This window comes from Mobula hypostoma, chromosome 2 (genome assembly GCF_963921235.1).
Source record: "Mobula hypostoma chromosome 2, sMobHyp1.1, whole genome shotgun sequence".
NCBI classification, from domain to species: Eukaryota; Metazoa; Chordata; class Chondrichthyes; order Myliobatiformes; family Myliobatidae; genus Mobula; species Mobula hypostoma.
Genome location: NC_086098.1, coordinates 67,325,865 through 67,353,195, shown reverse-complemented (window position 1 = coordinate 67,353,195; position 27,331 = coordinate 67,325,865). Strand labels below are relative to the sequence as shown.

The 27,331-nt window shown below is 38.9% G+C and overlaps 1 protein-coding gene across 17 annotated transcripts in view; it reads left to right on the top strand.

Moving 5' to 3' along the window:
- The window catches only part of LOC134340710 (doublecortin domain-containing protein 2), a 167,742-nt gene that overhangs the window by 96,779 nt on the left and 43,632 nt on the right, over nt 1–27,331 (top strand). For 16 of the 17 annotated variants that reach the window (XR_010016632.1, XM_063038254.1, XM_063038174.1 and 13 more), the window contains exons 9-10: nt 18,681–18,746; nt 25,605–25,788. Coding sequence is in view for 16 of the 17 variants with exons in the window: in XM_063038254.1 (XP_062894324.1) it covers nt 18,681–18,746; nt 25,605–25,788 (250 nt within the window). In the remaining variant the exon portion in view is untranslated. The remainder of the gene's footprint in view (nt 1–18,680; nt 18,747–25,604; nt 25,789–27,331) is intronic. The other variant, XM_063038265.1, reaches the window with a different exon arrangement.

The window sequence follows — 27,331 nt, the reverse complement described above, 5'->3', positions numbered from 1 at the left end:
TATTATTGTACCAACGTAAATTGGGTATAAACTTTTTACACCTTCTCTTTCACCTCTGACAATACTATTACTATTTGACTATATGAAAATAAAAAAGCACATTTTGATCTGGTCACTGTAACAGGTGCTTTTTTCTTCCAGACTCTCTACGTATGATTTTGTAAAAGACAGAGAACTGGTTATTATATAGAACTTATATTTTGGAAAATCAAATACGCAGGAATGACAACATTCCTGGCTAACAGGGCACAGTCCACAAATTAATAGTTGAATGAATACGGAAACAGTGCCAAATCAATGAAAATCAACAAATTATCTAGCATGTTAGCAGGCTATCATATCTATAACACATAGAGATAATGAGGGTACATATCCACAGGGGTGTTCTTGTTTTAATTTAAGAGGATGTACTTTGGAAATTATGGGAAAATGACAAAAGTGGTACTTAACTTGTTTTCCTGAATACTCTGTGCCAAAATTGAGGCACACCAGAAGGAAATTTATAATCATTGTGACATGTTGTAGCTATTTCATTGCTCCATTAAATCTCATTAGAAATCCTTTTTAAAGCAAATCCGAATTCTTTATTTTAACTTGTTAGCTGCTTTTCAATGATTTCTCTTCTTAGGTGGTCCCTTGGGGTAGAGAATGATTTGTTTCTGCTCTGTGTTGTGAGAGTCTGACATGGCTGACGAGGCTAATGTGGGAATGCAGACTGCCACATAGGTGAGGCAGGAGGTTCTTGTTGGGATGGGTGGATGAGAGTTTGGGAGGTGGTATTTATGCACATAGAATGAAAAGACTCTGTTCTCAATACCATCATGACCATTCGTGGACCAGGGATTCCCATCAAATCGGAGGGGATTTTTCACTTTACAAGGAAGCGTTGATGTATGTTTTCCTTCGTCCAGCTGGTACTCTCTTGCTGTGACAGAACTCGAATACACAACAGCACTTCACTGTTTCTAGACTAACACACTGTTCCTAGACCAACAGCTGTAATGGTTGTTGGGAGATAAAACTGCTTAAGCTCCAGGTACTCTTACTACCCATTTTCTGACTATAATCCAGCTTCACAGGGGATAGTGCCATTGAAAGCTGTCAAAATGCTCATAATTGAATGCAGACCTTTGTCTAAGAAGAGCCAAGAAGGATTTGTGGATTAGGACGAGTGCCTGAAATTGACTAGGCGTGTCTGGCATCAAAGGATCTACCTTGACAGGGGTCTTTGGATTTGGTCCCATCTGAGAGAGTGTATGACAGGTACAAGCAAAAGCCTACAATAAGATTAGACAGGGATGTGTGCTGGAAAGAAACAGATGCTTCCTTTTCCCCCAGGGACACCAATGAACCACTGATATGCAAGAGATGATTTACTTGCCTCCTTTCTGGGCTTCAAGCTTTGTTGCCATCAGAATGCCTTGAGTCCTGTGGCAGGAAATCTTCTATTTTGCCATGGTTCAATCTGGAATACTTGTTTGCAGAAGTGGGAGACACATTCTCAAACGAGGGAGCAATGAATAACTGGCTATCTGGCTGGCAGAGAGATACTGTTGGAGGAATGGAACTTGGGAAAAGATTAAATGAGTATGCCATATGCCTCCTCTGCACCGCAAGTCAATACCTTGGAATATCCTGAGCCTAAACCCACTCTCCTCTGTATATTCTGATTCCTAGAGAGTCTGATAATCTATTGATTTCATCCTTGAATATAATCAGCTGGCTTAGCATTCCTAACTCTGCAGTATCTGACATGATAGGTGTCCTTCTGGCCTCCTTTAATACAGCTTTTTCACATGAATGTATCCTTGAGAATAATAAATTAGGCCACTCGGCCCCTTGAATCTGCTCCACCATTTGATGAGATCAGGATTGATCTGATTGTAACTTCACTACTGCACTTCTCAAACAGAGATTTTCCAGATCCTCATCCCCCTTCTTCTCTTAACATTTAAGAGGAGTATAAATGTGCAGCTTGCCAACGTATTCAAGCATATGAAACTGTTTATTTTAAACAGTAACATACTGCAAATAGGTTATGCTTATAAAGCAAGGCAAGTTCTATTTGGCAGATCTCAGTAATTAATAGACAATGAAGTTAATCCTTCACAGGCTATAATTAGTTTAGAAAGTGCTTTATAATTGAATCAAAAGGATTGCAGAGAACTGTAACTTTAAATGGCAGATACAATGTTTTTAATAGGATTGCAAGTGGTAAGCCATTTTTCTCCTTTAGTTTGTTGTGACAGCTAACCTAATGGTAACAGCTGTGCCTTGGCCTTGTGCATGGGTCAAATCCCACTCCAGAATATTGCGTAAACTAGTAAGTAAAATATTGTTAAGAGGCACAACTTTGGAATTCATGTTAAACTGAAGTGCCAATCAGGAGACTGCAAATGATTTAAAAAGAGCAAGGAAGTTCCCTTTGTGAAACAGGTTCGTTGTCCCAGAATGCCCACATTGAGCATCAAACACCCATCCATACAAATCCCATTCAGCTGCACTTGCTCTGCAGCCTTCTGTGTCTTGGCAATTCAGGTGTCTGTCTAGATACTGTATCTGCCTCCACCATCTCCTCAGACAATATGTTTCAAATTCCAACTGCTCTGCAAGTGAAAAAAGCATGTTCACTAGATCCCCTCCAAACCTCTCACTCCTTACCGTAAATATATGCCCTCTGATTTTAGTGAATAGCCACTCATAATTTTGTATGCCTCTGTTGGTCCCCTTTCAGGCTCCTCTGCTTCAAGGAAAAAAAAAATCAGTCTCTCCCTAATTCTGAGGAAATTTTGTCCTTTCTGGGACACTTCTATAAAACAACTAAATTGGCCAATTTTTGTTTAGCCGTTTGTAAAATTTTCAACACATACAGAATTCAATTCTGTCTCAAATAATGTTATATGCTGTTGGGTACATGCTGCATTTCATACAAATATTCAATTTATTCTAGAAGCTCCTAGGATATGAAAAATGCTATTTACTTGGTAGATAGAATAGAGATAACAGAACAGTGTTAAATATTTCTTATCACTTGTTGAAATTGGTGATAGAGAAACTGGAAGCATCCAAATTCCTATTGAACCAGTCAGCAGGGAATCAAACCCTTTGGCTTTGAGACCACATGACCATCAAGCACCCGTTTACAGTAATTGTTTGTACACTAATCCCATTTTATTGTCCCCACATTTTGCTACTCAGACACTAAGGATAACTTACTGTGGCAAATTAATCTACCAACATGCATGCCTTGGGGATGTGAGAGGAAACCAAAGCACTCTTGAGGAAGTCACAAGCAAGACATGCCAACTCCACATGGTCAACACCAGGAATCAGGAGTGAACCTGAGTCTCTGGAGACATGAGGCAGCGCTGTACTAGCTATGCCTCTATGTAGCCTCCAAGTGGACAGTGTAGCCAGAAAATGATGTTCCGGGAGCCAATAGAAGAGTGAAGTGAAGGGTTACATGCATGCTTGAGTGAGGTAATGGGGAAAAAGGCTTAATGACTTGGCTTTCTTTCCATTCACAACATCTTTGCCAAAAGATGGAGAAGAAGCCAAAGGAAGTTAGAGAATGGAAGGAAAAGCAGAAGAGAAGGGAAGAGGCAAACGCAGATGTGGAGAAGCAGAAAGAGAAACTGCAACTCTATGACAAATGATTCAAGCAAGAGATAGACCACCTTCTATTATCTACTGTCTAGTTGGAGTATAATGTGGGGAAATGTGAGGTTATCTACAGAAAACAGAAAATTGTTTAATTAGTAGACTACATAATACCGTTGAAACAGAAGGATGGTGGTCTACCTCTTTGAAAAGGAGGATGAACTTGCATTGAAGGCAGTTCAAAAATTATATTGATCCTGATTCTAGGTTGGGGGATTTACCTAACGAATGTATTGGACATGTATTCTGTGGATTTTAAAAAACTAACAGCAGACCTTATTAAATTTTGATGGAATTAGGCTGGTTTGATGATGAGGGCCCCTTTCCACCTATGAATCTCATACTAAAAGGGGACAATTTAGAATAAAGGTTTGCTCATTTAAGATGAAGAAGGGGTTAAATTTCTTCTTCAGAGTATGGTGCACCTTTGGCATTCTCCACTCTAGAGAGCTGAGGAAGCTATTGTTTGTCAAGCAATTGGTATTTTTAATGCAACACACATAAAAGTTGCTGGTGAACGCAGCAGGCCAGGCAGCATCTCTAGGAAGAGGTGCAGTCGATGTTTTTTAATGCATTGGCTGTGTGCTGAGTGTTTCATTGTGAGTTATTTATAAAGGTCACCTGTTGCTTTTGATCCCATTTCTGTCATTAAATAATTCAAATAAGTGACGCGTGTTGATGTCATCATCACATGCATAAAATATGAGTGAAATAACACCAAAGTCAGGGTAAATTGTGATAGGAAGTGCCCAATTCAACTTCCTAGTAGATACAGCTTCAACAGAAATTGATACAAGTATTTGAAAGAAGGATTTGTAGATAAAAATGCAGAAATATGCCTAGTCTCTTGGCAATAAAAATATTCAAGGCTGAGGTAGGAACATTTTGGACATCAAGTATTGTGGGGAAGACAGGAAAGTGGGGCAAGGCTGATGTCAGATCACCGATGAAACTATAAAATGTGGAGCAGCAGACTTGAGGAGCCAGTTAGTCTATTCCTGCTCTTGTTTTTTATGTTCTTGTGTGTCATACCACAAGAGATCTGATAAATCCTTCCAGCTAGACATAAGAGACTGCAGATGTTGGAATCTGGAGCAAGCAACATGCTACTCGATGAACTCGCAGGTCAGGTGGCATTTGCAGAGTGAAATGCACAGTTGACATTATGGATTGGGTCCCTTCATCTGGACTGATGATTCCAGATGATGGTTCTCAACCTGAACTGTCATCTGTCCATTACTCACCACAGAAGCTGCTGGGACCCACTGAGTTCTTCCAGCAACACATTTTTTAAAATCCCATGCATTCCTAGATTGCAAGTGTCACTCCGCTATTTAAGAAGGGGGCAAGGAAGCAAAAAGGAAATTATAGACCTGTTAGCTTGACATCGGTGGTTGGGAAGTTGTTGGAGTCGATTGTCAAGGATGAGGTTACAGAGTACCTGGAGGCATACGACAAGATAGGCAGAACTCAACATGGATTCCTTAAAGGAAAATCCTGCCTGACAAACCTATTACAATTTTTTGAGGAAATTACAAGTAGGCTAGACAAGGGAGATGCAGTGGATGTTGTATATTTGGATTTTCAGAAGGCCTTTGACAAGGTGCCACACATGAGGCTACTTAACAAGATAAGAGCCCATGGAATTACGGGAAAGTTACATACGTGGATAGAGCATTGGCTGATTGGCAGGAAACAGAGAGTGAGAATAAAGGGATCCTATTCTGGTTGGCTGCCGGTTACCAGTGGTGTTCCACAGGGATCAGTGTTGGGGCCGCTTCTTTTTACATTGTACATCAATGATTTGGATTATGGAATAGATGGCTTTGTGGCTAAGTTTGCTGACGATATGAAGATAGGTGGAGGGGCCGGTAGTGCTGAGGAAACAGAGAATCTGCAGAGAGACTTGGATAGATTGGAAGAATGGGCAGAGAAGTGGCAAATGAAGTACAATGTTGGAAAGTGTATGGTAATGCACTTTGGCAGAAAAAATAAACGGGCAGACTATTATTTAAATAGGGAAAGAATTCAAAGTTCTGAGATGCAACGGGACTTGGGAGTCCTCGTACAGGATACCCTTAAAGTTAACCTCCAGGTTGAGTCAGTAGTGAAGAAGGCGAATGCAATGTTGGCATTCATTTCTAGAGGAATAGAGTATAGGAGCAGGGATGTGATGTTGAGGCTCTATAAGGCGCTGGTGAGACCTCACTTGGAGTACTGTGGGCAGTTTTGGTCTCCTTATTTAAGAAAGGATGTGCTGACATTGGAGAGGGTACAGAGAAGATTCACTAGAATGATTCCAGGAATGAGAGGGTTAACATATGAGGAACGTTTGTCCGCTCTTGGACTGTATTCCTTGGGGTTTAGAAGAATGAGGGGAGACCTCATAGAAACATTTCGAATGTTAAAAGGCATGGACAGAGTGGATGTGGCAAAGTCGTTTCCCATGATGGGGGAGTCTAGTACGAGAGGGCATGACTTAAGGATTGAAGGGCACCCATTCAGAACAGAAATGCAAAGAAATTTTTTTAGTCAGAGGGTGGTGAATCTATGGAATTTGTTGCCACGGGCAGCAGTGGAGGCCAAGTCATTGGGTGCATTTAAGGCACAGATTGATAGGTATCTGAGTAGCCAGGGCATCAAAGGTTATGGTGAGAAGGCGGGGCAGTGGGACTAAATTGGAGAATGGATCAGCTCATGATAAAATGGCGGAGCAGACTCGATGGGCCGAATGGCCTACTTCTGCTCCTTTGTCTTATGGTCTTATGGTCTTCTGTAGTCCACACATATACTGTATAAAGTATTGAAAGGATATTTTTCACAGTGTAATTACAGCCTAATTCACAATTTGGTGCAGCTGCGATGCGTGAGTGTAGTAACAGGGTGACAAATTTACATTGGTACTTTCAATCATGATTGTGAATATAGCAGATTGCAATGAAACTATACAAAATAGGGAAAAATGAATTGGTTTGAAATAAGAAAATCCTTTAGTACCCTATTTGTTTTTTTCCTGCTTTATTATGTCTCCCAACATATCTTACCTGAAGCTGACATTGTACTCCACCAATGTAATGGCAGAAAATTACTGAGTAATTATGTTAAAAACCTTCATATACACCCAGTGGTCAGTTTATTAGATACAGGAGGTATCTAATAAAGTGGCCACTGAGTGTATTTCTGTATGTTTGTGGTCTTCTGCTGCTATAGCCCATGTGTTTAAAAGTTTGACATGTTATGCATTCAGAGATGCTCTTCTGCACATCAGTGTTGTAATGTATGGTTATTTGAGTTGCGACTGCTTTCCTGTCAGCTTAAATCATTGCCCTCTGACCTCTCTTATTTACAAGACATTTTCGCCCATAGAACTGCTGCTCACTGTATATTTATTGTTTCTCACACCATTCTTGGAAAAACTCTAGAGACCTAGAGGCAGGTAGGCAGAGGGGGTGGGGTGACCCTGTTGGTAAAAAATCAAATCAAATCAGTAGGGTCATACTGTAGGGTCAAAAGATGTAGAGTCCATCAACCATCCAAGCTACACATTTTCTGAATTATGTAGGAGCCTTGTGGGTAGAGTTAAGAAATTGCAATGGTTAAAAAGATCCTGATGGGAGTTATATACAGGCCTTTGAACAGTAACCAAGATACGGGTGTAAATTACAACAGAAGATAGAAAAGGCATGTAGTAAGGGCAATGTTACGATAGTCATTGTTTGTTGGACACATGGCCAAGTGGTTAAGGCGTTCGTCTAGTGATCTCAAGGTCGCCAGTTCGAGCTTCAGCTGTAGCGGTGTGTTTGTGTAATTGAGCAAGGCACTTAACCACACATTGCTCTAGTGTCTGTGCGAGGAGTGGTGCCCCACACAAACTTCCAATTTGCACCTTGTAAGGGATGAAAATGCCCGATGCAGGCCTCTCATGGTCTGAGTCAACGTTCCCTCCCTCCCTCCCCTATGATAGTCATGGGGGATTTCAATCTGCAGGTAAATTGGGAATATCCGTTTGGTGCTGGATCCCGAGAGAGGTAATTTGAAGAATACCATGAAATGGCTTTTTACAGCAGCTTGTGGTTGAACCCACTAGAGAAAAGGTTCCAGAGGAGATTCATGAGAATGATTCCGGAAATGAAAGGGTTAACATATGAGGAGTGTTTGGTGGCTCTGGGCCTGTACTTGCTGGAGTCTAGAAGAATGGCGGGGGGGGGCGGGGGGTGAGATCTTAATGAAATCTATTGAATATTGAAACACCTAGACAGACTGGATGTTTCGTATAATAGGAGAATATAAGACCAGTGGCCACAGCCCCCGAACAGAGGGTCTTCCATTTAGAATGGAGACGAGGAAGAATTTCTTCGGTTGGAGGGCAGTGATTCTATGGAATTTATTGTTATGGACAGCTCAGGCGGCCAAATCTTTGAATATATTTAAAGTGGAGGTTATAGGTTCCTGATTAGTCAGGGCATTAAAGATTATGTGGAGAAGGCAGCATAATGGGGTTGAGAGGGATAATAAATCAGCCATGATAGAATGTTGGAGCAGACTCAAAGGGCCAAATAGCTTAATTCTACTCCCATCTCTTATGGTTTTATGGTTGTGAGTGAAAACCCCAGGAGATCATCAGTTTCTGAGTTACTCAAACCACCCCATCTGGCACCAATAATCATTCCATTGTCCAAGTAACTTACTTAGATGTTATTTCTTCCCAGTTCTGTTGTTTGATCTGAACCAGTGAACCTCTTGATCATGTCTGCATGCTTCTATTCATTGAGTTGCTGCTACATGATTGGCTGATTAGATATTTGCATTAACAAGTAGGTGTATCTAATAATGTGGCCACTGAGTGTATAAAGCATACAGACCATGCAAATTTGATGCTGTAGTTGCATTCAAATCAATTGAATGAATGATAGGAAGTAATAGTTATATCTCTTTTACTGTATATACTGGATAATATTGCCCAATCAAATATTGTAGATAAATAAAAATAAAAACTTTGAATATATTTGCATGGCTAACTATCCCATAAGTTTCTGATTTACTTCAGCTATAGACAAGGGTACCCTTATGAAACTACATTTGAGATTGACTGGAACAGTTTTGTATCCTCCCTTTTGGAATGTGTGTTCAGTTGAATCACAAATTTCAAATTCACATATGCCATGAATTTCATTATCAACACTCAAACTTGTTACGCGGTTAGAATACCAATATGTTTCATTTTAATATGTCTTGTCATTGGGTTAAAGGTAAATTTACATTATCGTTTTATATGTGTCAATCACATATCTGTCAAAACTTCTCAGCCATTATTTCCAATGCTGTCCTGTTCTAATTAGAGATTATTTTATTTGTTTGTGCTGCTTGAGCAGATGAAACAACTTTCCAGTTCCCATAAATTATTTTAATAGTTCCTCAGCATTCCAGGCAAGGTTAATGTTTCACCGGCTTGAAGGAACAAATATACTTAGTAATTAGAAGCTTTCAATTAATTTTTTAATGCAATTTCTGTACTATTTAATCACTAATGCTGAAACTTTATTGCTTTTCTATGTTTGATGCAGTGTATTTTGGACCTCACAACTGTCAGATGCATAGTCAGGCTGACTTCGGTCAAGGGCTGAGCCTACTCATATTTTCTCAGTTTCAAATAGCAATGAAAGGGGTCGTTCAGTTTATCAATACTATGTCGTCTCTCAGAGCAATCCCATCAATCCCCTTCCCTTCTTTATTTCCCTGTACCTTACTCAGTCTCACATGCCCAATGACCCCTGCCCATTCACACAAGGTGTAATAGAATCAAGGTGTGTATTAGAGATGTAGTGGAGATCACCTTCAGAACTTCAGTACAATCGTTGGTTGATTGCAAAGTGAGATTCAATATTGTTTAATGCCCTTTCCTGCACACAAGTATAAAGGAGAATGAAATATTTTTTACTCCAGATCCGATGCAGTCCAAGAAACACACACGATAAAGAACACAATAAAAAAACACAATAAATATAAATACATAAGATAGTTTGTGTACATAGATTATTTGTATGCCCATAAATTGACTCTAGGCTATACTTAAGGTGACTGACAAGAAATAATAACCTAATGGTGGAGCTGTTTGAAGATGAAGACTTCAGATCTGGCATAGACCTCATGGTTTACCAGAAAGCAGCTTTCTGATAGATGCAGTAGTTCAGGGTGCTGGGAAAATACCACCAATGCTCTATCACAAAATTCACCAAATTCACTGGAAGAACAAGCATTCTGATATCAGTTTTGAATATTGAGGCCTTAGTTACACACGTTCAGCTCGCTCATTGTGCAAGCCCAGTTATTTGCTTGTCCAGCAGTAGACTCCTGAAGCGGACATAACTGAGCTCTGACATGGGAAGAGATTGCCAGGGGCACAGTAGAAAAGATTTAAGGATTTACTCAAGACATCTGTGAGGAAATGGAACACTTCTACTGATTCTTGGGCATCTCTGGCCCATGAGAACTCAAAGTGCAGATGGAGAATTCAGGATGGTGTTGACAGTCTTCAGCCTATGCCATGAAAACATACAGAAGTCCTGCAAATGCAGTAGAAGAAACAGCTACTTCACAAATAACACCTGTCCTCTCCTCCTGGAGCCATTGTGCACGTATCTGTGGTTCATCAGCTTTATTCATTATCTCATCGTCTACAGATGCAAAGTGGAAGTAAGTAGGGAGTTTCTACAAAGGAACAGGCGAGATGTGAGCAGAACTGAGGTGAAGATATTTTCTATACCTTTTCCTCAGTTTCTGGGATTGTGCAGAAGATGAAGTTGTGTGAAATGCTGTTAACCAGTTAAACACAGGTTGCAGAATTTACAGAAAAATTGACAGCAGTTTGTATTCATCTTATGGGTGTATTGGAATTGCTGTACTTGAATGTGCTCCTGTTGGCTCGAATGACATGTGGTTTCAGATGCACCGTACTTGGGGTTTTGTAGAAGCTTTTGGTCAATTCAAGCTCTTTGAGTACATGTCACTTCACATTTGTAAGCACTAAAAGCTCCAAAGAAGCCTGGAAAAATAAAACATCATTTCACATGAATCAATGCTCTTTAAGAAATTGTCAGTAACTAGTTTACAGCTAATTGGTGATCCTCTTTAAAGATGCAGATGCTGAGACCTCTCTGGTGCTGGTTCTTCCATCCATCTTAAACATATGACATTGACAGTATCACTGAAGCAAGTTGGTGCAGAGGTGTAGCAGTTAGTGATGCTGCCTAACTGCTCCAGGGACCTGGGTTTGAACCTTCAAAAGCTTCACTGATCCTGTCGTTTCGAAGCAGTGATAGTATACCCTAAACCTGTTTGGAAAATCATTTATTCTTGATCCTGGGGTGGAACTACTAGTATGTCCAAGGGTCAAAGATGGTATGAAAAATGAGTAATGTAGGCAGTTCTGATAATGCACCTAGGAATTTAAATTTGACGTATTTTGAAGAGGCATTTCAAGCAGATGTGCATTGTACAAGAATGTGCATACGTGCTCAATCTTAATATGCTTATTGATTCTTGTTAGGGCCTACTCTCTCACTAGTTCTCCTTTCCACACTTGACTGTGATGGAAAGCATACAGGTATTATGTCACCGATTTACCAACGTTTAGCCTCCAAGGTTTACATTATTGCAAGAAATTATAAAACCTGGCAATTCCTAGGAATTTTGGAAGTTAAAGAGAAATCTTTACATGATAGACTTCAGAGAGAAATAAGTTTTGGCAATTTGGGATAAGGTGGGACAGTCAGAAAGTTAAAGCCAGGTTTTTTGCACAAGAAGAATTAGGAAACAGTATATTTCGAGGATGATAGACTTGGATGATAAGCACTGGATTCTTACTTAACAAATGGACTAGGGAATACACATAAAGGGGAACTAGGGTGAAGATCAAACATGATCTTATCGAATGATAAAACTGACAAGAGGGGCTGAATAACCTTATGCTTGCACAGTAAGAAGTAGTGTGAAGAGACATTGAAAGGTGTAGATTCAGATTAGATAAAGTGCTTTTTGATAAAGGGGTTCTTGCATAGTGGATCTATAATGAGAAAAGCATTAAAATATTGATCATGGATAAAGGAGTAGATAAGGATTTCATCAGAGTTGATTATGAAAAAGGACATTCGAGAGAATACTGGAGTCTTGGATCTAGGTAATGGATTAGATCCAAGATTTAAATATCACCTTAACATCGAATAGAACATTTAAATTCCACTGTTAAAAGTTTGAAAGAATAATAACAAGGAAATTCACTTATTTTTCTTACCATGCCTATATCAGACTTTTGCTGAATGGGTCTACAAGCCCAAGGTAAGCTATTAATTGTTGCTCCAGTATTATGGATGCATACATTAGGTTATGAGAAATCTCTTCATTATTTACAATAACTTCTTTACATTTGGTGTGCTCCCAGATTTAGCTGCTTTGACTTGGTAGAACATTTCTCGCACGGGAGTTCTCAGAATTTTGCGTAGTCTTAGTGTAGTCAGAATTTGTTAATACTTTCATGACTCTTGCCTCAAGCTGTTCCTTGTTAAGCCACCTGTAAATACAAAATGAGAATAGAAACAACTCAGAACTCTGAGATATTTCTTGAATTCAGCAAAAAGTTGGTTAATCGAAAGTTTTAAATTTGCATGGAGAATTGAACAAATTCTCTTTGATAAACACATTTTAGAAAAAGCCATTCACTTTTATACAAGCACATTTTATGTTTAAATCTTTCCATTTTACCATTTTTTTATTTTACCAAAATTTACTCAGTTACTTGAAGTTTGAGTTAATCTGCAAGCTGAAAACAAAACTAGAAGAACCCATGAATGATGGATAGGCTATGACATTTCATAATTGCCAATGCTTTCTACTAAGCATAATTGATACTGCAGGTAGCCAATATTTCACAATCAATTATAAAAAGTCATACCATCAATCAACAACAGCAAGGAAATATGTCACAGTTTAGTCATTATACCTTTCTTTCCACTTTAATGAATAATTAGACTAGACGTTTAAAAAAATCAAATAAGTAGACTCTGAGGAAAGAATTGGTTCTAGTTAAGAATAAAGCATGTTGCCTTTGGCTGGCATTAGTTATTTTTTTTCACAAAGAGATGAATTGGAGTGCTTAGTTTAATAACTATGTATAGTTTGACCACATACTTTGTGGAATCATTTGCACTGATATTAACTCTACCACGTTGCAATTTCATACATGGGCAGATTCCCACTTCCAATTACTGTACAAAGCTAACTATATATTGAGGGAAAGTTGATACTATTCATTGGTTGTTTTCACTCCTAAAATTTGGATTTAGAATCAGCCTTAAATAAAAATTTCATCTATCAAATGGCTGCAAAGTAATGAGTTTTAGGGTAATTCTAATCCAGAAATGTAATAGGACACTGATTGATACCACATAATCAGACTCTTACACGTTTCCTGGTTAATGGCAAGGGAGGTGTCATGTTGGTCCTACAGTGCCTTTTATTTGAAGGCTAAAAATTACTTTTGGATCAGATTTTTTTTCTGCAGCAAAAGATGCACTAAATGGAAACATTCTCCATTCCCAGGACTTCTAATATTCTACGTCTTACTGAAAAAAAATGCTTAACATTAAAATGAAATAAATTTCAAACATCCTAAAGCTGAGCAATTAATAATTGATGTAAAACCTCATGATGGATAATGAAAACCAATAAAGATTTCATGACATCCCCTGAAGAAGAACAGTTAAAATCTTTTGCTCCAGTTACGCCCTTAACTGGGTATCGAGTGGGCCACATACCCCCTTTTAGCTCCTCCTTAATCCTATAGCCAGAATAACATCTGCACTTACTTATAGGGACTGGGTCCAAAATAATTGATTATATGTGGAGATCACATAGATAGTATCAGGATATCATGAGGTATTTAATGCATTCTTGTGATTCTTTTGTTGTTACCGCATCACAATTTTCCCCCCTCAAATATTGTTACTGTTTATTCCCAAGGAATCCTGTGAATTATTTTAAACATTCATTCTAAACAAGACATTTGTATGCAAAGTGCTTATGTCAGACATTGGCTTGTTTGCTAAGCCTCCACAAAGGTTGTGCAGAATAAAGGTATATGTATATCAGACAAGAAAGTGAATGCTGAACACTTAAAGAGAGACAAATGGAATAACAGTGAATGGGGAATCAACTGGGGGCAAAATAACACTCCCATTGCAGCAACATTTGTAAAATGCATAGTGATGCCAGACCCACTCTGCATCAGGTGACTATGAATGCTGGAATCAGGTTTGGGAATTACCAAAGAACATTTTTATTTCAGTAAAGCTTATCACCAAGGACCAAAATATTTTAAGACTTTTATAATTCCATGGTGCTATAATTCATTTCAGTATTTACTTGTGGATACAGTATATATCATACAAGCTAACTATATTCATACAAGATGAAACAAGTTAAATGTAGAGGTAGAAAGAGCATCACATACTCCGCTCTTGTTCCAGGAGAACTGGTAGAATCAGAGCAGTCATTGACAGAGTATCCAGCTTGGTTATAAAATTTCAAAATCTGCTGAGAATACAGCCAAGGATCCTACATCTAATGAATCTGAATCAATAGTCATGCTTCTTCTTGTTTTACCAATTCTGATATAAGGGGAAACATCTTTTATTTCTTTTTAAGATACCTTATAATGTGTAACACATTATCACACCTATTGCGATGATTGCAATACCTTTAGTGTATAACTTCTTCTTGTCTCATTGCTTTTCGAAAGTTCTTACGGCAACATTATGTAATTATAAATTAAATCGTGCACCTACTTAAAAGCATGATTGTAATGCAAATAGGCTGTACTTTACCTCTAAAGTAGTCAGGGTACAGAAACAGTGTGAGCTTTCACTACAGCGAAGCATCAAGAGATCAAACCAAACCACATGTGGGACCTCTAGACAACTTGAAAATAAAATCTGACAGCAAAGTATTGTTTTAAACTGTAAGAAGCTGTTGTAGCTGATAATTGCAGATAGGTTTACCAAGCTTAATAGCCCATAACAAAGCTTTGTCTGATTCCTGCTTTGGAGAATTATACTAGCAGTTCATTATTTAATACAACTTGTAGCATGAAGCAAAAAATACAAAAGTAAAACTGATTTCACAATACTTTGTAAACAATTAAAGGACACAGTAATCCTATCCTTAAAATGTGGTTTAAATTTTCTTTCATTAAAGAAAAACCTTTAGTTGGATTTCTGCAATGGTAAAGTAAACTGATAGAGTCATGATGAATGGTCTTGGTCCAAAACTGTGACTGTTTATTCCTTTACATAGATGCTGCCTGACTGTTGAGTTCCTCCAGCATTTTGTATGCGTCACTCTGGATTTCCAGCATCTGCAGAAACTCTTGTGGGAAAGTAAGCTGCTGTACAATAAAATAAGAAAATTAAAAAAAAACACTGCAGATGCTGGAATTATGAAAACAGAAAATACTGAAATAATTCAGCAAGCCAGATAGCATCTATGCAAAGATAAACAGTTAAATTTACAGAGCTGAGAAAGAGAGAAAAAAATATATTCAATTTATCTAGCTGGCAGAGAAAATGGAGGTGGATGATGAGTGGAACAAAGAAAATCTTTTGAGCAAGTCAGGTTGAGTTCGTCACACAAGTTGCTGAGGTACAAGCGCAATGTAAACTGGCTTCTGGTTTGCAACAGTATATGACTTTCATATGAAGAAAGACTGGATGAACTGGGCTTGTACTCGTTGGAATTTAGAAGATTGAGGGGGGATCTGATTGAAACGTATAAGATCCTAAAGGGATTGGACAGGCTAGATGCAGGAAGATTGTTCCCGATCTTGGGGAAGTCCAGAACGAGGGGTCACAGTTTGAGGATAGAGGGGAAGCCTTTTAGAACCGAGATTAGGAAAAACTTCTTCACACAGAGAGTGGTGAATCTGTGGAATTCTCTGCCACAGGAAACTGTTGAGGCCAGTTCATTGGCTATATTTAAGAGGGAGTTAGATATGGCCCTTGTGGCTACGGGGGTCAGGGGGTATGGAGGGAAGGCTGGGGTGGGGTTCTGAGTTGGATGATCAGCCATGATCATAATAAATGGCGGTGCAGGCTCGAAGGGCCGAATGGCCTACTCCTGCACCTATTTTCTATGTTTCTATGATTCAGATAACACACAAACCATAAATTAAACATAAACTATACAAGCTAATGAAGAAAATGGCTGCAAAACAAGACATTAGAGTAAAAAATACAATTAGAGACAGTTCATGGTAGTGCAAGGGCTGGTCTGTGGAGTTCTGTAGCTGAGTTAAGATTAAGGTTGTGCCGGTCTGTTCAAGTACCAGATTTTTGTGGAACTTCAAACCCCCGTACCTCCTGCCCAATGGTAGCAGTGACAAGAGGGAGTTAGCTGGGGAATGTTGTTCCTCGATGATGGATGTAGCGGATTCTATTAGTGGTGGCGAGGACTGTGCTAATAATGGATTGGGATATATCTACAGCTCTCTTTATAGGGTGAAATAATGTGCTAGTTAAATAAGATTAAGATTCTTTGTCAGTTCAATGTGTTGCTAATGTTGAGTAGTCTATGTAATCTTGTATGGTCTAACTGAACAAAAAAAGCACAGGAAAGAGAAAAATATTGCCAGGCAAAGAACCAGAATTCTGTGGGTACCAATCTGCCTAGATGAAGTGTTGATTCTCATTATAACAGTACAGCACAGACTGAAAAGCCGGATTGGGATAGCGAATGGGAGAAGAATTATTGGTGTTTTGTGATGTAGTTTTTTTACAGTTTGAGATGGCACCAAAAAATTGGAATATCTTGCTAATCAAGAGCAGAGAGGTCATGCTGCAACTATACAGGGTACTGTTGAGGCCGCACCTGGAGTACTGTCTGCAGTTCTGGTCTCCGTACTTGAGGAAGGATATACTGGCTTTGGAGGCAGTGCACAGGAGGTTCACCAGGTTGATTCCAGAGATGAAGGGGCTAACCTTTGAGGAGAGATTGAGTTGCCTGGGACTATACTCTTTGGAATTCAGAAGAATGAGAGAGGATTTTATAGAAACATGCACAATTTTGAAAGGGATAGATAAGATACAAATAGGAAAGTTGTTTCCATTGGTAGGTGAGACTAGAACTAGGGGACATTGCCTCAAGATTCAGGGGAGAAGATTTAGGACGGAGATGAAGAGAAACTGGTTTTCCCAGAGAGGTGAATCTGTGGAATTCTCTTCCCAGGGAAGCATTTGAGGCTTCTTCACTAAATATATTTAAGATACAGTTAGATAGGGTTTTACATAGTAGGGGAATTAAGGGTTATAGGCAAAAGGCAGGTAGATGGAGCTGAGTTTACAGACAGATCAGCCATGATCTTATTGAATGACGGGGCAAGCTTAATGGGCCAGATGGCCTACTCCTGCTCCTATTTCTTATGTTCTTATGTTAAAATGCTGTTATTCCATTGATGTAAGTAAATATCATTCGGTGCACATATATTTTTGGAGAGGAGCAAAGAAATAATAAGTTTTATTTTAAGGATGTAGATTTTAATCGACCTTTCAGTCAATCCTTATTCTGAGATGGAAGAAAAGAACTAAAGAGTTTATTACGCCCTCTAATGGTGTGGGCAAGAATAAATCAAAAAAGAAAATGAGCATGGATTTGGAGCAGTTATCTTATTAGTACTGTTATGAAGCAAAGAATATGTTTTATAAAATAATGCTTTCAAGAACTGTTCATGCTGAAGTCCAAGAATGGTCTTGTTATTGGTTATGGATTAATTCAGATATATTATTAAAATAACTAAATATCAAGTGTTTTCTGTTTGGAGTTTACACATCCTCTCTGTGACTGCATGGATCATCTCCAGGTATTCTGGTTTTGTCGTATATTTCAATCTAAACTGAGTACTATAACTTATCCCTCATAGTAAAAAAAAACAAGGATTTCCAGAATCTTTGAATTCAAACTTAATCTAGCCTTGGGACTGTCTGAAGAAGCTGAAGTTGCTACATTGCCACTGGCAAGTCGGAAAGAAATGATGACTGGAAGGGAATGAAAGGTGTTTGGGGCAGGAGGAAGGAAGGGACAGCACCATGAAGAGATGATGGTACAGCTTACCATCACCTCTTGATTCTGCTCCTTTCTTTGCCACTATTGTGTCCTTTCTCATGTGAAATCTGGAGAAATGAGGCATTTCACAAGAAGTATTGCAGTCAGAGTACAAAAGATTCTGGAGGGATTTGCCTTTGCCTTTTTGTTCAGCAATCGTTATTAATGGGCTGGTTGAACCTAGGCCTAAAGGTTTCATGACGTATTCTTCTAAGACACACCATAGTATTTTGTTTTTGAATTTTTTTTTAAACCAGATAGGGATGTTAAGGCAAAAGACCTGGTTCTTGATTCCTATTCAATACCAGTCAATATTGATTAGGAGTTCACTTGATTTAACAATAGCACATAATCTGCTCAATTTCACATTTACTCACTTTGGCTATCATCTACCAAAGCAGATTTACTCTTTAATATTTGCCAAAATGATCTTCATGCTGGTGTACTTGAAGATCTTTTCTTGTGTTACTACTGTCTGCCACTCTCCATTTGATCTGTGTTTATTGGGATTATTCTGTGAGGTACAGTTAAGTTAAATTCCTTTTTATACTTTCCAGCTGTTTGGTGTGTAAAAGTAAACCACATGCAATGGCACCACTCTTAATTTTCAAGATGGATTCTATGTTCAACAGAGGAAGATTGGCATTGAATATAAAAGGAAAACATTGGGCCTTTAATCTTTGCATCTGAATAAAATCCAAACCATATTTCTGAGATTCTATAGCTTATGGTAATTGGCAGTGTCATTTTGCTTAGTTTTAAAGTGCATGATCATTTAATTTTCTGCTTTGACAAAGACCTGTATGTTCCCTATCCCAGATTTTAGGCTTATAATTCTGCTAAATTGCCATTAATTTGAATTTTTGTCTTCTCAGTTTGAGCTGCATGACATATCCTATGGTGAATCAAGTGATTCTGGATTTTTGTCCTCTCCCCAACAGGTAAATTGGCTGTGTCCACCAGTTGATTTGTTTGGAAAACAACAGTCCCACATTTAGCCCCTCTATACAAGTAGATTTCTTTCTCTGTACATTTGTGGGTTAGAAGATGATGCATGGTAAAAATATGGGATGTGAAATCAGTAGTTCAATTTAATATCAGAGAATGTATACAATATACAACCTGAAATTCTTGCTCTTCACAGACATCCATGTAAATTGAAGAGTACCCCAAAGAATGAGTAACATGAAAATGTTAGAGCCCCAAAGCCCTCTGTTCTCCCTCCCACATATACACAGCAAGACATCAACCATCCCCACCCCCATATATTTCCAGCAGAAAGCATCAACAGCCATCACCCACCAAGCAAGCAATAGCAAACCCTTCAAGAAAGTCCATGATCTGTAGTACAAAAAAACAATCATTCATCTGATCCAATCATTCAATAAGGCCGCGATTCGCTGAGTACTGAGACCTCCGACAGCTGATCCACTGTTCCTGATATTCCATTTTCTCCCGTGATGCCACGGCCAGCAACTCTGGCCAGGAATTGGCCCATCCACAGGGTCGCAAAGCTCCAGAACTCCAAAGGCACGCTTATCTTCTAGACAGCACCCTTGGCATAAAAAAAACTACAGTTTGAGTGCAGCTGCAGGTCAAGGACACTGACAGAACTCTATCCATCATAAAAAGAAAAAAAAGAGACATTAAAAGTAGAAATTAAGCTGTTTTTGCAGATGAGCTTGAAGAAGCTTCTCTCTAGTTCCTTCGTAGCTCCACCCTTTGTCATTTGTTATTTTAAGCCAACAGATCCCATCACACCCCAACTAACATTTTCTTATCCACTGAGGTCAACACTCTAGGCCTATTTTACTATTTGTTTACTAACTTTATGATTCTTTCTTATCTGACACTTTGATTATTGCTTTTTTTGTCATAACTGATTGACAATGTTTTGGACAAGTTTCATATGATTAAAGTGTTGACATACAGAAAGAAAATATTCTGTCAACACAATCTCTTGCTACTTCTCTTTAATTTTCATTACTTTTAATAGACAAAGTGTTATTTTTTTGCAGGAATCTTTAATGTTTGTTTTTTTTTTCTTGCTACTTTAGTGGAGGTGTTGATAGGTTAATGAAAATAGTAGTGAAAGAATTTTGTGGAAGATGATAAATATTTATAATTTGATACCAGACTCCTCAATTAAATTTATTTTGATACAGAGACCATATTATAGACTCAGAGTTATATAGTAAGACAGCATGCTTATAGGCATTTCAGCCCAATTTGTCCATGCTAAGCAAGATGCCCATCTAAGCAAGTTCCAGTTACCTGCATTTTGCTCATATCTTTCTCATCCTTTCCTGTCCCTCTGCCTGTTGAATTAATGTTGTTATTGTATGTGTCTCAAACACTTTCAATGGCATATCGTAAACACAAGAGATTCTACAGATGCTGGAAATCTTGAGCAACACACACAAAATGCAGAAGGAAATCATGCAGCATCTATGAAGGGAATAAACAGTCAATGTTTTGGGCTGAGAACATTTGTCAGAACTCAAAAGGAAGGGAGAAAATGACAGAATAAGATGGTGGGAGAGGGCTATAAGCTGGATGGTGATTGGTAAATCAAGGTGAGAAGAAAAGGTGAGTATGTGAGATGGGGGGTGATGAAGCAAGAAGTTGGGAGGTGATAGCTAGAAGGGGGCTGAAGGAGTCTGATAGCGGAGGAGAATGGATCATCAAAGAAAGGGAAAGAGGATGGGCACCAGAGGGAAGTGAAGAGTAGGTGAGAAGAGAAGAGGCCAGTGGAGAATCTGAATGCAGAAAGAGAGAAGGATGAGGGGGAGATATTACCGGAAGTTAGAGAAGATGATATTTGTGCCATCAGGTTGGAGGCTACTGGGACGGATTATGAGGTATTGCACCTCCAACCCGAGTGTGGTCTCATCGTGGCAGTAGAACACATCACATTATGACACATTATGGCTGTTGTCCGCTATGTTGTATCAACCTTTTAACTATGATCAGTCTAAGGAGGCAGTGGTCTAGCATGTTGGAGTGGGAATGAGAATTTATATTGAAATGGACGCCATCAGGAAATCCTGCATTAGATGCTCGATGATGCAGTTTCCCAATCTATGTTGGGTCTCACCGATGTAGAAGAAGGTGTACTGGGAGCACCAGATATAATAGATGACCCTGAGATTCATAAGTTAAGTGTCAGCTCACCTGAAAGGACTGTTTGGGGCCCTGAGTGGTGCTGAAGGAGAAGATGTAGGGGCAGGTGTAGCACTTGCCCTGCTTGTAGGGATTAGTGCTGGGAGGGAGATCAGTGGAGGATGGGGGCTGTGGGGACAACGGGAATGACTGGACAGGGCAGTCACACAGACAGCGCTCCTTATGGAAAGCAGTGAGTGGTGGGGTAGTGGGAAAGAAAGATGTGCTTAGTGGTAGGTAGATTCCCATTATAGATGGCAGAAATTTTGGAAAATTGTGCTGAGTATAGAGGCTCATGGAGTGGTAGATATGGACATGAGAAACTCTATCCCTGTTACGGTAGCAGGAGGATGGAATGAGGGCAGATGTGTTGGAAATCAAGGAGATGCAGGTGAGGTTAGCATGAATAGTGGTGGGAGGGAAACCCCATTCTTTGAAGGAGGATATTTTAGATGTTCTTGCATGGAATGCCCTCATCCTGAGAGCAGATGTGGTGGAGGGAGAGGAGCAGGGAAAACTGAATGCATTTTGTACAAATGACAGGGTGGGAAGAGGCATAGTCTAGATAGCTTTATGAAAGATACGAGTAGATAGTCTGTCTCCAGAGATGGAGACAGAGACATCAAGAACGTGTAGAGAGGTGTCAGAGAAGGACCAAGTAAAGTTAAGGGCTCATTCTCCTCACTCTCCTATGCTTTAAAGAATGAAGTCATAGCTTGCTTGGCCTATCTGTAAAACTCAGGCCTTTTGGTCATGGTAACATTCTCACGAATCATCTTTGCACCCTTTCCAACTTAACAGATTTCCTATAACAGGGTAACTAAAACTGTACACAACACTACAGTGTGCCTTCACCAACAATCTGTATAACTGCAACACAATGTCCCAACTACCACACTGGATTCCCTGACTTATGAATGTTACTGTGCCAAATGCATTCTTCCCCCACCACCTTATCTGTCTGTGATGCCACTTTCATAGAACTGTACACGTATACTCCTAGATCAGAAGGTCAGAATCAGCTCAGTTCAAATTTGGGGATGTAATTAGGCTGCACTATGGTGTGAAAGAGGCTCCAAGTGAGCTGGTAGTCGACATTACACAGTACTTCATTTTCACTTCTGTACACTTCAAAAGAAGACAATAAACATAAAAAAGGTGCCAATCATTATGAGTTAGTTTTATGTTACTAGCACTGACCAATTATTCCTGCAAATAGACAGATGCAACATGTATGTTTCAATGTAACAGGTACAGTGCCTATAAAAAGTATTTCCCCCCCCCATTGGAAGTTTTCATGTTTTATTGTTTTACAACATTGAATCACAGTGGATTTAATTGGGCTTTTTTGACACAGATCAACAGAAAAGATGTGTCAAAGTGAAAACAGATCTCTACAAAGTGATCAAAATTTATTACAATTGTAAACAACAATTAATTTCATAATTACTCACCCCCTTCATCAGTATTTAGTAGATGCGCCTTTGGTAGCAATTACAGCCTTGAATGTGTGTGGATAGGTCTCTATCAGCCTTGTACATCTGGACAGTGCAATTTTCCCCCATTCTTCTTTACAAAACTGCTCAAGCTCTGTCAGACTGCATGGGGAGTGTGAGTGAACAGCCCCTCTCAAGTTCAGCCACAAATTCTCAATTGGATTGAGGTCTGGACTTTGACTTGGCCACTCCAGGACATTAACTTTGTTTTTAAGCCATTCCTGCATAGCTTTGGCTTTATGCTTTGGGTCATCGTCTTGCTGGAAAACAAAATCTCCCAAGTTGCTGTTCTCTTGCAAACTGCATCAGGTTTTCCTCTGGGATTTCCCTGTATTTTGCTGCATTCATTTTATCCTCTACCTTCATTAGCCTTCCAGGGCCTACTGCAGTGAAGCATCCTCACAGCATGATGCAGCCATCACCGTGCTTCACAGTAGGGATGGTGTGTTTTTGATGATGTGTGGTATTTGGCTTACACCAAACAGCATTTAGTCTGATGGTCAGAAAGCTGAATTTTGGTTTCATCAGACCATAGAACCTTCTTCCAGTTGACTTTAGAGACTCCCATATGCTTTTTGGTAAACGCTAGCCAAAATTTTATGTGAATTTTTTTTTTTCTTTGCCACTTTCCCATAAAGCTCTGACTGATGAAGCACCAGGGCAAGAGTTTTTGCATATGCCGTCTAGAACCATCTCAGCCATTGAAGCTTGTAACTCCTCCAGAGTTGTTATAGGTCTCTTGGTGGCCTCCCTCACTAGTCCCCTTCTTGCATAGTCACTCAGTTTTTGAGGGCAGCCTGCTCTAGGCAGATTTACAGCTGCACCATATTAATTCCATTTCTTGATTGACTTAACTGCACTCCAAGGGATATTCAGTGACTTGGAAATTTTATTGTATCCATCTCCTGACATGTGCTTTTGAATGACCTTTTCATGGAGTTGCTTGGAGTGATCCTTTTTCTTCACGGTGTAACTTTTGCCAGGAGACTGACGCACGGGCAGTTGGTCCTTTCAACTACAGGTGTCCTTTTCTACAATTAATTGAAATGCCTTGACAGCACCCAGGTGATCTCCGTTTAACTAATTATGACTTCTAAAATCAACGGTCTGCACCAGTGATGATTTGGTGTGTCATATTAAAGGGGGTGAATACTTAAGCAATCAATTATTTTGTGTTTTATATTTGTAATTAATTTCGATCACTTTGTAGAGATCTGTTTTCTGTTGACTATTTTTCTGTTGGTCAGTGTCAAAAAAACCCCAAATTAAATCCACTGTGCAACACACACAGAATGCTGGAGGAACTCAACAGGCCAGGTAGCATCTATGAAAAAAAGTACAGTCGACTTTTACAGGCACTGGATATTCCTTTAGAATTTATTTGTCCACATGTAAGTTTATTGCTCAGACCCAACAATGACTGTCACTGTTATACTGTTAAATCATATGTCCTGGTTTTCAGTAGATCCAGCCTTGGCTTCTGTAGTTGCTAAACTTTTAATGGTACTATGTGTTCTTCTCTACAATGCTGCCAAATGTTTGAAAGAATCCCTACATCTCTTCTGCTTAAAAAAATCCAAAATCTCTCCCTTGAATTTAAACTACATCACATGATTCTCAGATGGCTAACTGAAATCATTTTCATCATCACCAGATCTCCAGGCTTTGAACAGGGTGCATCATAGCTGCTCTCAAATAATATTTATTAGATACCTTGTCTTTGAATAGCAAAAATACTGCAGGTGCTAGAAATCTGAAATTAAAAATCTGATGCTGACATAGTCAAAGCGAGTAGACAGCATCTGTGGCGAGAGGTAAACAGTTCAAGTCAATAATAGCATGCAGAATGTTTTGGGAAATATAACAAAGCAGCAGAAGTTGGCTCAATTTTAAAAAGCATCAATTAATCTTAATGAAATTCACAATGGAGTTTAGGAGATTTCTAACTGGATTGGCTCCCTTTGACATGTTCATTCTCTTTTCGATAGGGATTTGAATCCAACTTAGGCTGGATTGTGAAATTCACAACATGATCCCTCATGATTGTACTTTAGTACTCCAAAATAGACATAAATTATTAATTCCATCCAGAAAAGTAATGTGAAGTGTAAACTTCTACATAAGATCAGGAGGGACTGCTACTTTGACATTGGTGTTCAGAGACATTATAAGGCTCTATGGTGAAATTTTATTCTATATCTGATTCATCTTATATCAAAGCTAAAAGATCTAGAAAGGGTATTGAATATTGTTTCAATCATCAATATTGACATCCATTATTGCCCTTCCTTAAAATCTCTGGGACTTACTTTAAATTCAATCTTGGCTGATGAGGCAAGGACTCTTTTTATATGTCAAGAGATTTAATTTGTTTAGTCTCATCTCCATTTTCCAAAGCTGTGAATGGGAGATATAAGATTATATAATTTGATATTTGCATCGGAATGTAAGGGTTGTTGTTGGAGCTGTAAGATGTGATGCTTTTGCTTCCCTAATTACATCTCTGTGAAGTAACTTGGGATATTTTTTTCTGCTTCAAACCTGCCATATAAATGCAAACAACTGTTTAATCTTTTCACTGTGTGATCTTTGCAAACTGAATGATGTCCAGAGAAATAATTTGTTTCAAAGTGGTAGGATAGAAAATATTTCTGGGTGTCATGGAGTACAATTTGAGGCAAGTTATTATTTTGAATTGATTATATTCCCAACCTCTACCCAAGTTGTTGCTCCCATCTCAACATCAGTATTGCAGCTATTTTGTACAAATATGAATAATGAATTAAATAAACTGTCTTCTGTTAAGAATATTTTATAGCTTTACTGCTGTGGCATAAGAATCCCTTGCTTTCCCTAATACAGTGATGATTTTTTTTTTGTTAATAATAGTGCTTTTATCAGCCAGCAAATCATGAGTTTGCCCAGCTTGATGACTGATAGTTACTGTTCAGCAATATAGCAGAGGATTTAAGGGAAAATGAATTGCTGACTATTACCATGAGCTTTAAGGATAATTAAAAAAGGATTAATGAGAAATGAATATGTCACACATACTAATTGGGCAAGTGTTTTATCTTTTTATATATGGATAAGAAACAATTTTAAGAACATGAAAAATGTTTTTCTCTCTCACATACCCAGTCTGAAGGTGATAGCTCCCATTCTACAACAGATGGACAAGTACTTGTGGGAGCTCCACAAATGGTTCAAGGGCAATCAAAATATCTGGAAGCAAAACCATCCAGGGAGAAAAATTCAATTTTTCGTGCAAAGCCCATGAAGGTCAAACACCACAAGCATTCAGCTGGCCCTTTGGCAAAATACGGTAGGATACAATAAGGTTTTGAAACTAAAATTGAGCATACTTAAGTTAGAAATACTGTACATCCTTATTAATTTGTGCAAAATGAGGGTAGACAAGGATAAGTCTGGACTTCAGAGGAAAATGCTAAATTAGGGAAAGGTAAATGACAATTGGAGCTGAGAAGAATAGACTGGGAGCGGCTGTTATTGCATAAATCCACATCTGACATGAGGGAGTCATTTAAAGGCCATCTAACTAGAGCTTAGGACCACTATGTATAGTGAGAATGAAAGAGAATGTTTGGAAAATTTGGATGACAAAAGATGTTGTAATTTTAGTCTAAAAGGAATGAAGAAGCATTTCTAAGGCTTAGACCATAAGGCCATAAGATATAGAAGCAGAATTAGGTCATTCGGCCCTTTGAGTCTGCTCAGCCATTCCTTTGTAGCTGCCTTTATTTTCCCTCGCAACCCCCTTCTTCTGCCCTCGCCCCTAGCCCATGATGCCCTTAATAATCAAGAATCTATCAAGCTCCACTGTAAATATACTCAATGACTTGGCTTCCACAGTCTCCTGTGCCAATCAATTCCACAGATCCACCACCCACTGGCTAAACAATTCCTCCTCATCTCTGTTCTAAAGGGACATCCTTTTATTCTGAGGCTGCGCCCTCTGGTGCTAGACTTTCCCACTATCAGAAACATCTCCTCCATGTCCAATCTATCTAGGCTTTTGATATTAAGTATGAGATTTCCCCTCGTTCTTCTAAACTCCAGTGTGTACAAGCCCAAAATAATCAAACTCTTCTCACACGGCAAATTTTTCATTCCTGGAATCATTTTTGTGAACCTCCTCTGTATCCTCTTAAATGCCAGCATATCCTTTCTTAAGTATGGGAACTAAAATGCTTACAATACTTCAAACATCTTCTGACCAATTCCTAGAGTATTACATCCTTGTTTTTATATTCTAATCCTCCCAAAATGAATGCTAACATTGCAGTTGCCTTCCTTCCTACCAACACAACCTGTAAGTTAACCTTTAGGGAATCCTGCACCAATACTCCCAAGTCCTTTTTAACCTCCGAGTTCTAAATTTGCTCCCAGCTTTCATTGTGCGAGATCAAACACTGTATTCCATAAGTCACTTCTTTCTCCATTCTCGCAACCTCTCCAAGTCCTTCAGCAAACTCCTTGCTTCCTCAACATTACCAGTCCCTCCATCTATCTTTGTACCATCTGAAAAATTGGCACAAGTCATCACTCTGTCATCCAGATTATTAACAGATAACGTGAGAAGTAGCAGACCCAACACTAACACATTTGGAGCAACACTAGTCACCAGCAAATGCTCAGAAACAGTCCCTATTATTCCCACTCCTAGCCTTCTGCCAGTCACATCCACTGATGCTCCATTATCTATCTTGCCCGCTATTTCCTTGAAGAATTCTAACAGATTTGTTAGGCAAAATTTCCCTTTAAGGAAACCATGCTAACTTCACCCTACTTCATTCTGTGCCTCCATGTACCACAAAGCCTCATCATTAATAATAAACTCTAACATT